Genomic DNA, 13,289 nt, shown 5'->3' with positions numbered 1-13,289 from the left:
CGAAGATTTATGGAGGGGTAATGTCCACATCAGCTGCAGGCTCGTTTGTGGCTGACAAGTCCGATACGGGATAGGCAGACACGGTTGCAGCGATTGCAAGGGAAAATTGGTTGGTTGGGGTTGGGTGTTGGGTTTTTCTTCCTTTGTCTTTTGTCAGTGAGGTGGGCTCTGCGGTCTTCTTCAAAGGAGGTTGCTGCCCGCCGAACTGTGAGGCACCAAGATGCACGGTTTGAGGCGATATCAGCCCACTGGCGGTGGTCAATGTGGCAGGCACCAAGAGATTTCTTTAGGCAGTCCTTGTACCTCTTCTTTGGTGCACCTCTGTCACAGTGGCCAGTGGAGAGCTCACCATACAACATGATCTTGGGAAGGCGACGGTCCTCCATTCTGGAGACGTGACCTACCCAGCGCAGTTGGATCTTCAGCAGCGTGGATTCGATGCTGTCGGCCTCTGCCATCTCGAGTACTTCGATGTTGGTGATGAAATTGCTCCAATGAATGTTGAGGATGGAGCAGAGACAACGCTGGTGGAAGCGTTCTAGGAGCCGTAGGTGATGCCAGTAGAGGACCCATGATTCGAAGCCGAACAGGAGTGTGGGTATGACAACGGCTCTGTATACGCTAATCTTTGTGAGATTTTTCAGTTGGTTGTTTTTCCAGACTCTTTTGTGTAGTCTTCCAAAGGCACTATTTGCCTTGGCGAGTCTGTTGTCTATCTCGTTGTCGATCCTTGCATCCGATGAAATGGTGCAGCCGAGATAGGTAAACTGGTTGACCGTTTTGAGTTTTGTGTGCCCGATGGAGATGTGGGGGGGCTGGTAGTCATGGTGGGGAGCTGGCTGATGGAGGACCTCAGTTTTCTTCAGGCTGACTTCCAGGCCAAACATTTTGTTTGGCCTGGAAGTTTGAATTTATAAGAGAGCAGGAAACAGCACATCTAAGCTTGTAACAGAGAGAAAGAGAGAGAGAGAGAGATTTACAGCAATTGTCTTTTGTTCCTGCATGGTTAATGGTGGCAATTTATAACATAACATACTGCCTGCAAAAGATTTGCTTGATATGTTTGCCATGAACCAATAAGACTGTGTGGCAGGAATCTGCTTTTCCTTTCCTGGAAGACTCTCACTTCATGGATCTTTATCCCAGACAGAAACAAAATCATTGATATCAATTCTAGCCTATGTGCTGAAGAGTTTTGAAAATGGAAGCAGTTTATTGTGTAATGTTGCAGACTAGCATCAATAGAAATTCACCAAGACAGTGTTATTTTTAAAACAATATATTTATGAAAAACTACTAATAATATAACACATTAGTTAACCTAACCCCAAGTATATGTCTGTGTGTGTGTGTGTGTGTGATCATTCTGGAAAGTCATTTCAAATTCAGACTTAGAAATCTTGTGTTGAAACTCTTGACTTTTAAACTGATGTACAGATGTAATCATGAAGAAGAGACTGTGTGATCAGACTGTTGAAACTCTCAAACCCTGGTTGAGTTGCTTCCAGAGAAATGTCTTTTCATACGAGTAGTTGTCACAACTCCCCTTTTCCATGTGTAAGGGAAGAAAAATGAGTGACTTCCATGATGCTTCCAAAACCCAGACACGAGTCAGACAAAATTATCCATCAAAATGGTCATGGTCCAAATGCAGGAATACTCCTGCTTCCTTTACCCAGATATAGGTCATTCAAAATGACCATTACAATGGCCATGGTGATTCAATAATGCTCCTGACCAGGAGAATCATCAAACTGTCCATCTCACACAGGATCACTTCACCTCTCCGTGCAGTAGATGTCTGTTACTTATTAATCAATCCTGCCTCTTCAAGTGTCCCATCTGCTTCTCTTGAATAAACAACTATTGTTCTCTTGTCTTCTTCCAGAGCATTATTCTATTTATAGCCAATATTTAACTGTGCCTTTTTGTTTGTGAGCTGAGAAGAGTTTTGCTGTGAAAGGTTTGCAGCCTGCGTTAACCCTTAAAGTGTGGAGCTTGTAATAATTGGTCCTTAAAAATTGTTTTGAGGCTGACCAACCTCACTTTGTAGGAGTACTGTACTCTATTAGAAGAAACTCTTGTAGCTCAGAACACTTATTTCAAACTACAAGACTTGGTTTCCAACTGGAGTTAGTGAGTGGGTAAATAAATATCAATTCCTAGAATGTTAACAGCACATCTAACAAACTCGGGCTTGAAACCAGACCCCAGGAAAAAGTGAAAAGCCATTCATTTAACAGTGCTAATTAATCAACTCATTGGTAAGAATTAAAATAAAGTCAAGCCAAAAACTTCCAATGGGATTTTTAAATGTTTTGATATGCTGCAATCCACTCCACCTCCTTTTGATGGTGCATGATCTGTACACATTCCTAAGTTAAAGAAATAAACTGGGCGCTTTCAAATTGTAGCACCCAGGTATCCCTCCTGGGACCAGGCGAGATCTCTGGGTCATGTGTGCCTCCTGCACCTTTCAAATAGCAGCCTAACCAAGCTGTTAAATCACCATCCCAGCGATTTAAGGGGGATCCCGCCCCTGTGATGATGTGGTGAGTGACATGTCGCACAGCCACATGGAATCCCCTGCTCCCTGTGTTCTTTCTATTCCTTTTCTGTTTAAAGTTTCAGAGTAACCAGGTGAGCCTTTTCCCTTTTCAAATAGGTGGAGGAGGACACCCAGGTAAGTTTTACTGGGTTCCCTGACTGGGACATGGGTGGATTTTGATTGAGCTTGCCCGGTTTGGCCCTTTCAAATAGCTTTGTACCAGGGTCTTCAACCTAATAAATTGGGTTAACCCCATTTTGCAAGGCAATTTGAAAGGGCCTACTGTGAACCTGAAGAAATACAAAAGATTCTACTAACCTGAGATTCTGGTCTGCAAAGTTTGGCTCCAAGAGCAAATCCGCCACCCACTCCAAGTGTCCCAAAAGCTCCTGGAACAGAAAAATTGGGGAGATAAATCTATAAGGGTGACAGAGTTAGCACAAAGCTGTTACAATGCCAGTGACTGGGGTTTGAATCCGTCCCTGCAAGGAGTTTGTACGTTCTCCCTGTGTCCGCGTGGGTTTCCTCCGAGTGTTCTGGTTTCCACCTACTCTTCAAAAATGTACAGGGTTGTAAGTCAATTGGGTTATTTGGGTGATGCAGGTCCATGGGCTAAAAGGGCCTGCTACCGTGCTGTATGTCTGTCTAAATTTAAATTCAATATTAGAAATGCAGAAATAGTTACAACCAAATTAAAACACCCCCCACCCCCCCAAGGAATAGGTCATGGTCTAGAGGGTTGCCCCTTGATTGGATAATTAGGGCATGAAATCTCACATCAGAAGTCAAATTAGCAACAGTGCAGTGGCACCACTGAAGAAACTCTCTAATTGACACAGATGCCACTTGATAAGGAACATCTTGTTCCAAAAGACTCAATTGGATATTCTACCTAGCAGGCTCCTACATCCAATGCTTGCAAAAGCAAATTACCTGCTTGTTCATTTCTGCTGATCATCGAGCTGTGCAGTAACCAAGCTGGCTTCTGCAATTCATAAGTAATTCAGTGGTTCAAAGCCTTTTGGGTTATACTGATTTGATCTGGTACTAAATTACATGATTGAATATTCTACCGTTCAGGGAGAAGACATTGATGTTTCATTTATCCTTCCAGTGAATTTGGAGGAGTTTGCAGAGATTACATTGGTGGTATTTTTGCCATGGCCTGAGATACCTGCTGCAGATATTTGCAAGGTTTTGTGGGGTGAAACATGAAAATCTGCAGCTGCTGTCACTGTAGTTAAAAACACAGAAATATTAGACGAACTCATCCAGTCATAAGAGGTAAAGATATATTACCGACGTTTTGGGCTTCAGCCCTTCTTCAAGGTATAAGCAAAAAACAAGCAGATGTCTGAATAAAGACTCAGGGCAGAAAGGGGGGATGGGGCGGGGGAGAAAGAATGGGAGGGGGAGGAGTCCAGACCAACAAACAAAGGGTGTTAATTGGATAAGAGGCAAGCTAGAAATGATTTTGGCCCTGGGAAAGGAGACAGAGGAAAAAGGGAAGAGAAACAGAACTGGATGAAAGGAGACAGGGAAGAAAATAGGGGCTGGGGGGGGGGGGGGTTTTAACAGAAAGTGGAGGAATCACGTTAATGCCATCCGGTTGGATGATGCCCAGACGAAAGATGAGGTGTTGTTCCCCCAATTTGCGGGTGGTCTCAGTCTGGCAATGCATGAGACCGTGGACGGACATGTCAGCTAGGGAATGAGGTGGGAAATTAAAATGGGTGGCCATTGGGAGATCCACATTATTACAGCGGACAAAGCTGAGGTGCTCAATGAAGCGATCTTCGCCTTTCCAATGTAGAGACCACAACGGGAGCACTGGATGCAGTAGATGACCCCTGCAGATTCACATGAAGTGGGTGCAAGTGGAGCATCTCTTGCAGTCACAGGGGTAGGTCCCAAGGGGATGATTGGTGGGAAGGGAGGAATGGGCAAGGGAGTCACAGAGGAAGCAGTCTCTGCAGGAGGCAGAGAGGGGGAAGATGTGTCTGGTGGTAGGATCACATAGTAAGTGGCGGAAATGACAGAGGATATGTTGGACATCGAAGCTGATGAAGTAGCAGGTGAGGACAAGGGGGAATCCTGTCCTTGTTGTGCATGGAGGTGGAGGGGACCAGAGTAGATGTTTGGGTAATGGAGGATATGTAGATGAGGGCGGAGTTGATGGTGGTAGAGCAAAAGCAACATTGTTTGAAGGAAAAAGATACCTCTGATGATCTGACACGGAAGGCCTGGGACCAGATGCTGAGACTGTGAGAGAAAGGAATGGAATCCTTTCAGGGGATAGGGTGTGGAGGCGTAGTCAAGATAACTGTGGGAATTGTCCGTTGAGTGTGTCTCCCGAGATGGAGACAGAGAGATTTAAAAAATGGAGAGTGTTGCTAGGGATGGATTTGAGGGCAGGGTGGAAGTTGCAGCAAAGTGAATAAAGTCAATGAGCTCATCACGGGAGCATGAAGCACCACCAACGTAGTTAGTGATGTAGCGGAGGAAGAGTTGAGGGGTCATGTCTGTGTCGGGTTGCAGCAGGGATTGCTCCACATAGCCCACGAAGAAGCAAGCATAGCTGGAGCCCATGCAGGTACCCATGGCTACACCCTTGACTTGGAGAAAGTGGGTTGAGTCAAAGGAGAAGTTATTGAGGGTGAGGACAAGTTCTGCCAGCCAGAGGAAGGTGGTGGTGGAGGGGGACTGGTTGGGTCTACTGTCGAGAAAAAAATGAAGGGCTTTGAGGTGTTCAGGATGGAGGTGTACAGTGATTGGATGTCCATGATAAAGATGAGGCAGTTGAGTTCAGGGAACTAGAAGTTGTTGAAGAGATGGAGGGCATGTGAAGTGTCCCGGAAGTAGATGGGGAGGGACAGGACCCTGGTTTTGTGCCAGGTCTTGATCTTCAAATTCTATTCTTCTCAAATGACCACAGGATCTTGCTGACACTTTGAACCTGGTGGTGAATTTCATCATCAATGTCGATCTTTGTAGAGAATTAGCTCCCAGGTTATGAGAAGAGGTTTATGATTTTCAGGATTTCACCACAAACCTTTGTTGTTAGAGGGGAGTGCAGTGTCCTGCGGCAGATTGGTAGAAAAAGGGTTCGTTAATGTCAATTGTAAAGACCATTCTTTCTAGGAGTTCAATAAACATGTTTGTAATGGCTTGTAACTTGGCCTCTGAGCATGCTTCATCTGCAAGGTGCAGCTTATATCCTAGGGTTCAAGTGTAAATTGGTCTGGGCCAACAGGTTAAGCAATTTCTCAGAAGTTCTAATGATTATCTCCACTCCTGTACTTAGTCTGTTGGAGGAGAGATAACACTTTGTAGCAAGATTGTTTGAGAAAACTGTTGAGGCAATGATGCAACATGTTTGACACTGCTCCACTGTAACTCACTGGCTCATACCATGGCTCCTGTGATATGTTGGAGCAAATGTAAGATGGGAGATGTTCAAAGTTCAGATTTATTGTCAGACTACATACATGAAATCACAAACAACCCTGAGATTCTTTTTCCTGTGGACCAGACAGAATTTCTACTTATCGGTAGTGCAAAAGTAAAAAATTACAATATTCCACAATAAATGATAATAAATACTAATAGATGAGTGGCTGTAGCAGGTGAATTTCAGGAGGTTCCACAGCCCCTCCTAAATATTTGAGTTTTTGGAGGCCAATAAAATACCCAAGAATCGTGGCTTCTCTTCCTTACATTTTTCTTGGTTGTCATGTGGTAAAGATCATATCTGTCATGAACAACATTGTAAATCAGGGAACAGCTCTAATGATGCTGGGGAGGGAAGTTCAGAAGGACCTGCATTGATGATTTTTACTGCAGTAGAGAGCAGAGAGATTCCCACAGATGGACAAGCATTTTTTTCTTCAAGATGATACCTGTTTAAGGTGAGTGATGGAAAGTTTAGGGAAGATGACAAAGATATGTATTTTTTTTTTTTACTCAGAAAGTGGTGGGTGTTTGGATACATTGCTGGGGACGATGGTGGAGGCTAGTACAATAGGGACATTCAAAAGATTCTTATGCCCCTTTTCCAGAAATTAACTGGGACAGGGTCCAGTAGAAAAAGAACACTGTCCGAATGACTGGGTCAAATGACGTCATTTCACGCTGGGGATTAACCGCCTCTACCTCTACTCATATCCCTGGTGTTTGCTTACGCCAGTGTGCTGATAAAACCAGTGGGAAAGGGACAGCAGAAAGTCACCCATTTCCAGTCGAAGACAGAACACTCCAATCCTCGGTGATGAGTTGTGTCCCAGTTAAGGGTGGCCCAGTGGAAACGGCACAAAGGGCTTCCTATCCTGGGACACTGCAAAGCCAATTAACTGGAATGCCAGAGAAAAAGAGGCTTTAGATTAGGCACATGGATACAAGAGAGGGCTATGGGAGTAAGGTACGGAAAAATTAGATTGTTGTGGAGCAAATTTACATACACCAACACAATGCTGTGGGTTGAAAGGCCAATACTGAACTCTACTATGTTCCTTGTCTTGATTATATCATCTGAGCTCCTCTGGTTCAACATCAGCCAGGAATGGCAGTAAGGCTGGTCCGAAGATACTACTGTGGGATGTAATCAAAGGCATTCACGTCATGGACAGACTTGTTGCGATTTTCAAAATGTTTTTTTTTTCAGTGGGCACTGAACATATTCCTGACATGTTCACCTCCACACTAGGCTCCCAATAAAGTTGCGCCTTGGGTATTTGGATAGGACTGAAGAACCCACACAGGTCAGGGCTAGCAGTGAGTTTCTGTGCCCCCCACTATTTGCTTTATAGGGCTTGGGTTTTCATTTGGACTTCTGTCCTTAGGATATCCTGAGTTGTTTCTTTGCCCATGAGGAAAGATGGAACTTCCAATCTAGGAGCATTTTATGTTTGTGGTTAATTAGCTTCTCCTGGTCAGTTCTGGTTCTGCTTGATAGAGAAGCTCAGCGCTTCTTCATGTTCTAATAATGTAATTCTTCAAGGCAGCCCACAAAATTTCAGGCAACAAACTGAGAGGTTGTCTGTGAGAAGCAAAAAAGTACTACACATGTGTGAGCCACCGGAGCTATTACAGGTCAAGTAGTCCTTATCCAAAAATCTGAAACATTTTGAACACCGACATGACGCCAAAAGTGGAAAATTCCACACTTTTCCTCAGTTGCCCATGTGGGGCTCCAACCCTCTGTTGGCACCAGTTTGTTACTAACCATTGTCACTGCCAGACCTATGTGCATGACTCACTGTGATGACTTGAGGAAACTTTTAAAAAAGCCAAAGGAGACTGAAAGCCTGCCTTTGTTTGTTGTTTAACAGTTAATACAGGTATTGTGCTGATGTGACTGTGCTGTTTAGTTATCCCAAACACATTATTCCAAAATCCAAAACATTTCTGGTCCCATGCATTTCAGATAAGGGGTACTCGACCTGTCTTCATTAACTAGCTCTTATCAAGTGAGCATATATCGCCATTAAAAAGAGACAGGAAATCATAGCTCAATGCCATCCATTTCTGACTAAAATCCATTTGTGCAATAGTCATTGAGATAAGGACTTTGACTGCTTCCTGCCATCCATACTTGTAGCTCAGAATCACTTTCAACGAACAGTTACCACTTACCAGGATCGAGCCATTGTAGAGGTCCTCGGGGTCTCAAGATATAGGCAGCAGTGCTGACAAAATCACCACCATCAGTCACAATTATGCTATCCTCCTCTAACAAATGTTCGACATGATGCAGCACCTTCAATGGGTTCAGATTTTTTTCCAGTTTCTCCTCTGACTTTTCACTGAAGGTCAAATGAATAAAGCACCTTAGAAACAATGCCTATCCTAACTGGTTCATGAAACATATCAAGTTCTCAAAACTTCCAAATAATGTCCAGCTCAGTTTTTATCCGATCCGGAATTGCAAAATGCCCAAGAGCACGTTCTAGTTCTGTTGTATGGTTACTGATTTGGGGTATTAACACATCCTCTCTAACCCCCGTCAGTGCCTGGTCTGTTGCGTTTTCCAATATTTTGTGTTTTTAATCAGATATTCTTCCTCAAGAACAAGAATGCACGGGATTCTTCCTGAAGGGCTTGTTTCCGAGCTATCAAATGTTATGACAAGAAAACACAAGCAATTGGCCGCCAAGCCCCTGAAGTGCATTCCACCACTCACAATGATCATGGCTGATCTATGTTGGCCTCAACTCTTTGTCATTCCATTACAATCTTCAATTCCTCATGAACCCATCTTCCCATTAAATAGGTTTAATCATCTGGCCTTCACCATTACCAGGAGCTGGGAATTCCAGAGATTCAGTACCTTCTGAGAGAGGAAATTGCTATGCACCACAGGTTTAAATGACAAGCCCCTTATTCTGCAGTTCTATCCCCTTGTTTTGACATTCCTATTAATAAAAACATCTCAAGCTCTGTCAAGCTCACTTAGCAGCTTCTGTTTGGATAAGGTCACACTTCATTTATCTAAACTTCAAGGAAAACAGACCCTATTTGCATTACCTCACTTGATAGGGCAACCATCTCATCCTAGGAATTGGCATGGTGAATATTTGGACTGCAATCAATACTGCTATTCCCTTCTTTGGTCAGTGGACCAAAGCTGTGCACAGTATTCCAAGTGTGACCTTACAAGCACCCTGTACAAAAACTCCCTCATTCTCATACTCCAACCCTTTCTCATGACTTAACTACTTGGACCTGCCAGTGAGTCATGGAATAGAACACCTATATCCCTCTGAACTTCACTTATTTGCAGTCCCTCCCCACTTAGATAATAATCCAACTTCGATTCTTCTCACTGAAGTGGATGACCTGACATAACCACACAACAAATTCCATTTGCTAGATTTTTGTCCATTCTCTCAATCTCTCTACAGCAGCGTTTCTCAAACTGGGTTCCATGGAAAGGCATAGGGGTTTCGCAGAAGAAATAACAGGGAGGGGGGAAGATGCGCGTAACCCTTCAGCGATGCTTACCTCGGCCGCTCATTTATATAATACCCACATCCCTCCCTCTAATCGACACCCAGGCTCGCCCTGTCCGTCAAAAGGTCCGGCGGCAGGGTTCTGGACCAATTAGTGGGCGGAATGATGGGGAGGGGTTTTTGTGGGGGGATTATGATGTCTCTTCTCCCCACCTGCACAGCTAATCAGTAGGCTCAATGGGGATGTTGTGCCTGCTCACCTCGCCTGTCAAATCACTAACCGGTAGTGGTGGGTGATGTCACCTCTGCCTATGCAGCTGATCACTGGGCCGCGGCCCCATGGTGATGTTGCTGGGAAGACAGGCTCAATGGTGGGGGTGGGGGATGCGCCTGCCCACCTCGCCTGTCAAACCACCAACCAGTGATGGTGGGTGATGTCACCATTCCCCGCACAGCCAATCAGTGGGCAAAACCTGCATTGTGACGCTCAGTGGGGGTTGTGCCCATCATTGTCTGCCAATCAGCGGCCCGCTCGTCTGTGCGCAGCCAATTATCACTGGATGAAGGCACTCCTCCATTGTGATGTCGGTGGGAGGACAGACTTCTGCCTACCTCACCTGTCAATCAACGGCTGGCGATTCTGGAAAGGCAGAGGAGAAAATGCCAGCAGCGGACTGGTCTTCTCTTGTCAGTCACTGCCCTAACCAACTACCAAGTGGAAATCCCCTCCCTCCTCCTATTGTGAAGTCGGAGGGCATCCCATTGATTAAATCTAAATTAGAGGCAACAATTGATTTCAACATGGAGAATGGTGAGTTTATTTAATTTCTTACTATGCTGTATATTTATCAGCTTTTTTTAAACTGTATTCGACAGTTGGGGTTCTGCAATTTCTAAGTGCTCTCCAAAAGGGTTTCATTAGCTAAAAGGTTTGGGAAGCCCTGCTCTACAGAATCAGAACGTTCTCTTCACAACACACTCTTCCATCTATGTGTCACCAAACTTGGAGACTTTCTCTGCTACATTATAAGACGACAAGGACAGCATGGTTGTCGTGGCGGTTAGCGCAACACCGTTACAGCATCAGCGATCGGGACCGGGGTTCAAATCCGGACTGTCAGTAAAGAGTTTGTACGTTCTCCCCATGTCTGTGTGGGGTTTCCCCAGGGGGGAGGGGGGGGCCAACTTCTTCCAACCCTCCAAAATGTATTGGAGGTTGTAGGCCAATTAGGTGTGATTAGTTGGCGTGGGCCTGTTACCATGCTATATATACATCTAAAAAAAAAGTCCAGAAGACTTAGGAACAGAATTGGGCCAATCAACCTATCGTCTGCTCTGCCATTCCAATCACAGCTGATATATTTTTATTTTCAACCCCATTCTCCTGCCTTTTCCCCATAGCATTGGACATCCTGATTAATCAAAAGCCTAGCAATTTCTGCTTTGAAGATACCCAATAATGGCACCACAGCCATCAGCGGCAACAAATTCCACAGATTTGTCACCCTCTAACTGAAGAAACTTCTCAGCTTTGTTCTAATCCAGTGGTTTTAAAACTTTTTCTTTCCACTCACATACCACCTTAAGTAATCCCTATGCTATAGGCTCTCTGCGATTAGTAAGGGATTACTTAAGGTGATATTTGAGTGGAGATAAAAAAAGGTTGAGAACCACTGCTGTACGCCTAATTGTTACTGAAATATTTTGCTTGAGAAAAATTATCACTGGCCCATTTCTTTTGGAGTTATGAAATCGTGCACATAACGAGTCAATTAGGTATGATTAAAACAATGGTTTTCAAACTTTTTCTTTCCATTTACATATCACCTTAAGCACAGAGCACCTATGACATAAGGATTACTTAAAGTAGAATGTGAGTGGAAAAAGGTTGAGAACCACTGTTTTAAAGGGACATCGTTTTATTCCTGAGGCTGTGCCCTCTGGTCCTTTATCTTCCCACTACTGGAAATATCCTCAAATAAAATCAGCAAAAATTAAAAAAAAAAAGAAATGTGGAAGCAGGAAATTGGAAATAAAATAAAAAATGCTGGAAGGACTCTACAAGTCAGGCAACTCTTGTAGCAAGAGAGAGAGAGACATTTCAGGTTAAGGATCCTTCATCAGGAATGGAAGATAAATTAAATTTTAAAAAGTTAAAGTCCTTTATAACTTAAAGGTGAAAACACTCATAAATGGGAGGATTTTTTGCACCCTGTCCCAAAATCTCTTTACAGTTAATTTTACTCTTCACTCCAGACATCCTAAATTATTGAAAATGTTGTGGCTTCTCTACATCAGAGAGACTGGATGCAGAATGGGAGATCATTTCGTTGAGTATTTCACTCTGTTCGCAGCAATGGTGGGAATCTCCCAGTGGCCAACCATTTCAAATCCGCGCTCCACTCCCACACCGGCATGTCTGTCCATGGCCTCATGCGCTGCTAAACTGAGCCCACCTGTAAATTGGAGGAGCAATGCCTAATATTCCACTTGGGCACTCTCCAACCGATTGGCATTAACGTTGACTTCTACAGATTCTGTTAGGCCATTCTCCTGTCACTCTTCCCCATTTCTCTGGCTCCTTTTTTCCAGCTCTGCACCCCATTTCCTTTCCATTCCAACCTATCCCCCCCTTCCGCTCATCATTTCTCAGCTTTTTTCTTGTGTCCTGCCATCCATATACACCCATGACCTCTTGCCTGTGGGTCTCTGCTCCTCCCACCACCATTTTATTCAGGCACCTGGCTGCTTTTTGCTCATACTTTGATGAAAGGCTCAGGCCAGAAACATTGGTTAGATATCTCTATCTTTACTACATAAAGAATGTTGTGTGACCTGCAGTTTCCCCAGCATTTTTGTGTAAACTACAATCACAGCATCTGCAGATTTCTTGTCTAACTGAAGACACAGCCTACTTTCACTCAGATATTTATATCCTTAAACCCTTATTAGGACTCCTTGAAATCCATGTTCTGGGGGTGGGGGAGAGAACAAAAACAGGCCTTTGCCAATAAATTTCGGGAAGTCAGCTTCTTTTCTCAATATAACTCTACCTGTTGGCCTTCTCCTTCTTAACATCTTCTTCCTTCAGAGACTGGGTCCAGTCACTGGGAGCCTGGTAACCCTTCAGACCTTCTGCCAACTGAATTAAAAAAGAACCAGCATCTCCTGAAATAAATATAGACATAACATATAGTGAGAAAAGATACAACTGAACATTGCCAAAAGATCAAGTTTTCAAAACAGTGATTTTGATTGGGTCAAGTCAATACCTGCCCATTTCTATCCTCACAAAAGTCTGGATATCAATTTTCCCTTTAAACATATATTGACAATATTTAATCCAAATAAGTGACAAGTTATCATCATCACAGATTGAATAATGTTGGTTTAGTAACAGTGCACTAAAATGTCTTTGTTCCTATATTCAACTTCAAGTACAGATCCCTTTACCATAATTGGCTCAAAGACAGAGCTTTTGGGGGAGATTGGGATAAAGCAGTGTAGCCCATTGTTTTAGTTTACTCAAAGTTCAACTTAAGTTCACTTTCAAACAACATCTTACTGTATATTAAGATCAACTGAAAAGCACAGAATTGCAGTTGCTTAAATAGGAAGCAAGAACAGAAAGTGCTTTCAATACTCAGCTTATCGGAGAAAAATATGTAAAGTAATGATCTTTCTGCAGAACTGGAAAATAGGAAAACAGCTTTTTTCTAAAAAGTTGCAGAGAGATAGAGAGGCGAGGATAAGAAAATGAATGTCTGTGGTAGAGATTATAGAGCTGGTTGCTC

The 13,289-nt window shown here is 43.6% G+C and overlaps 1 protein-coding gene across 2 annotated transcripts in view; it reads right to left on the bottom strand.

Annotated features, from left to right (window-relative positions):
* The window catches only part of ilvbl (ilvB (bacterial acetolactate synthase)-like), a 54,184-nt gene that overhangs the window by 12,384 nt on the left and 28,511 nt on the right, over positions 1-13,289 (bottom strand). For both annotated transcript variants that reach the window (XM_069894436.1, XM_069894437.1), the window contains exons 10-12: positions 12,549-12,663; positions 8,180-8,349; positions 2,867-2,937 (exon numbers count right to left, since the gene is read on the bottom strand). In XM_069894436.1, coding sequence (XP_069750537.1) covers positions 2,867-2,937; positions 8,180-8,349; positions 12,549-12,663 — 356 coding nt within the window. The remainder of the gene's footprint in view (positions 1-2,866; positions 2,938-8,179; positions 8,350-12,548; positions 12,664-13,289) is intronic.

Source organism: Narcine bancroftii, chromosome 8 (genome assembly GCF_036971445.1).
Source record: "Narcine bancroftii isolate sNarBan1 chromosome 8, sNarBan1.hap1, whole genome shotgun sequence".
NCBI lineage: Eukaryota > Metazoa > Chordata > Chondrichthyes > Torpediniformes > Narcinidae > Narcine > Narcine bancroftii.
This window is presented reverse-complemented; position numbering and strand designations above follow the sequence as displayed.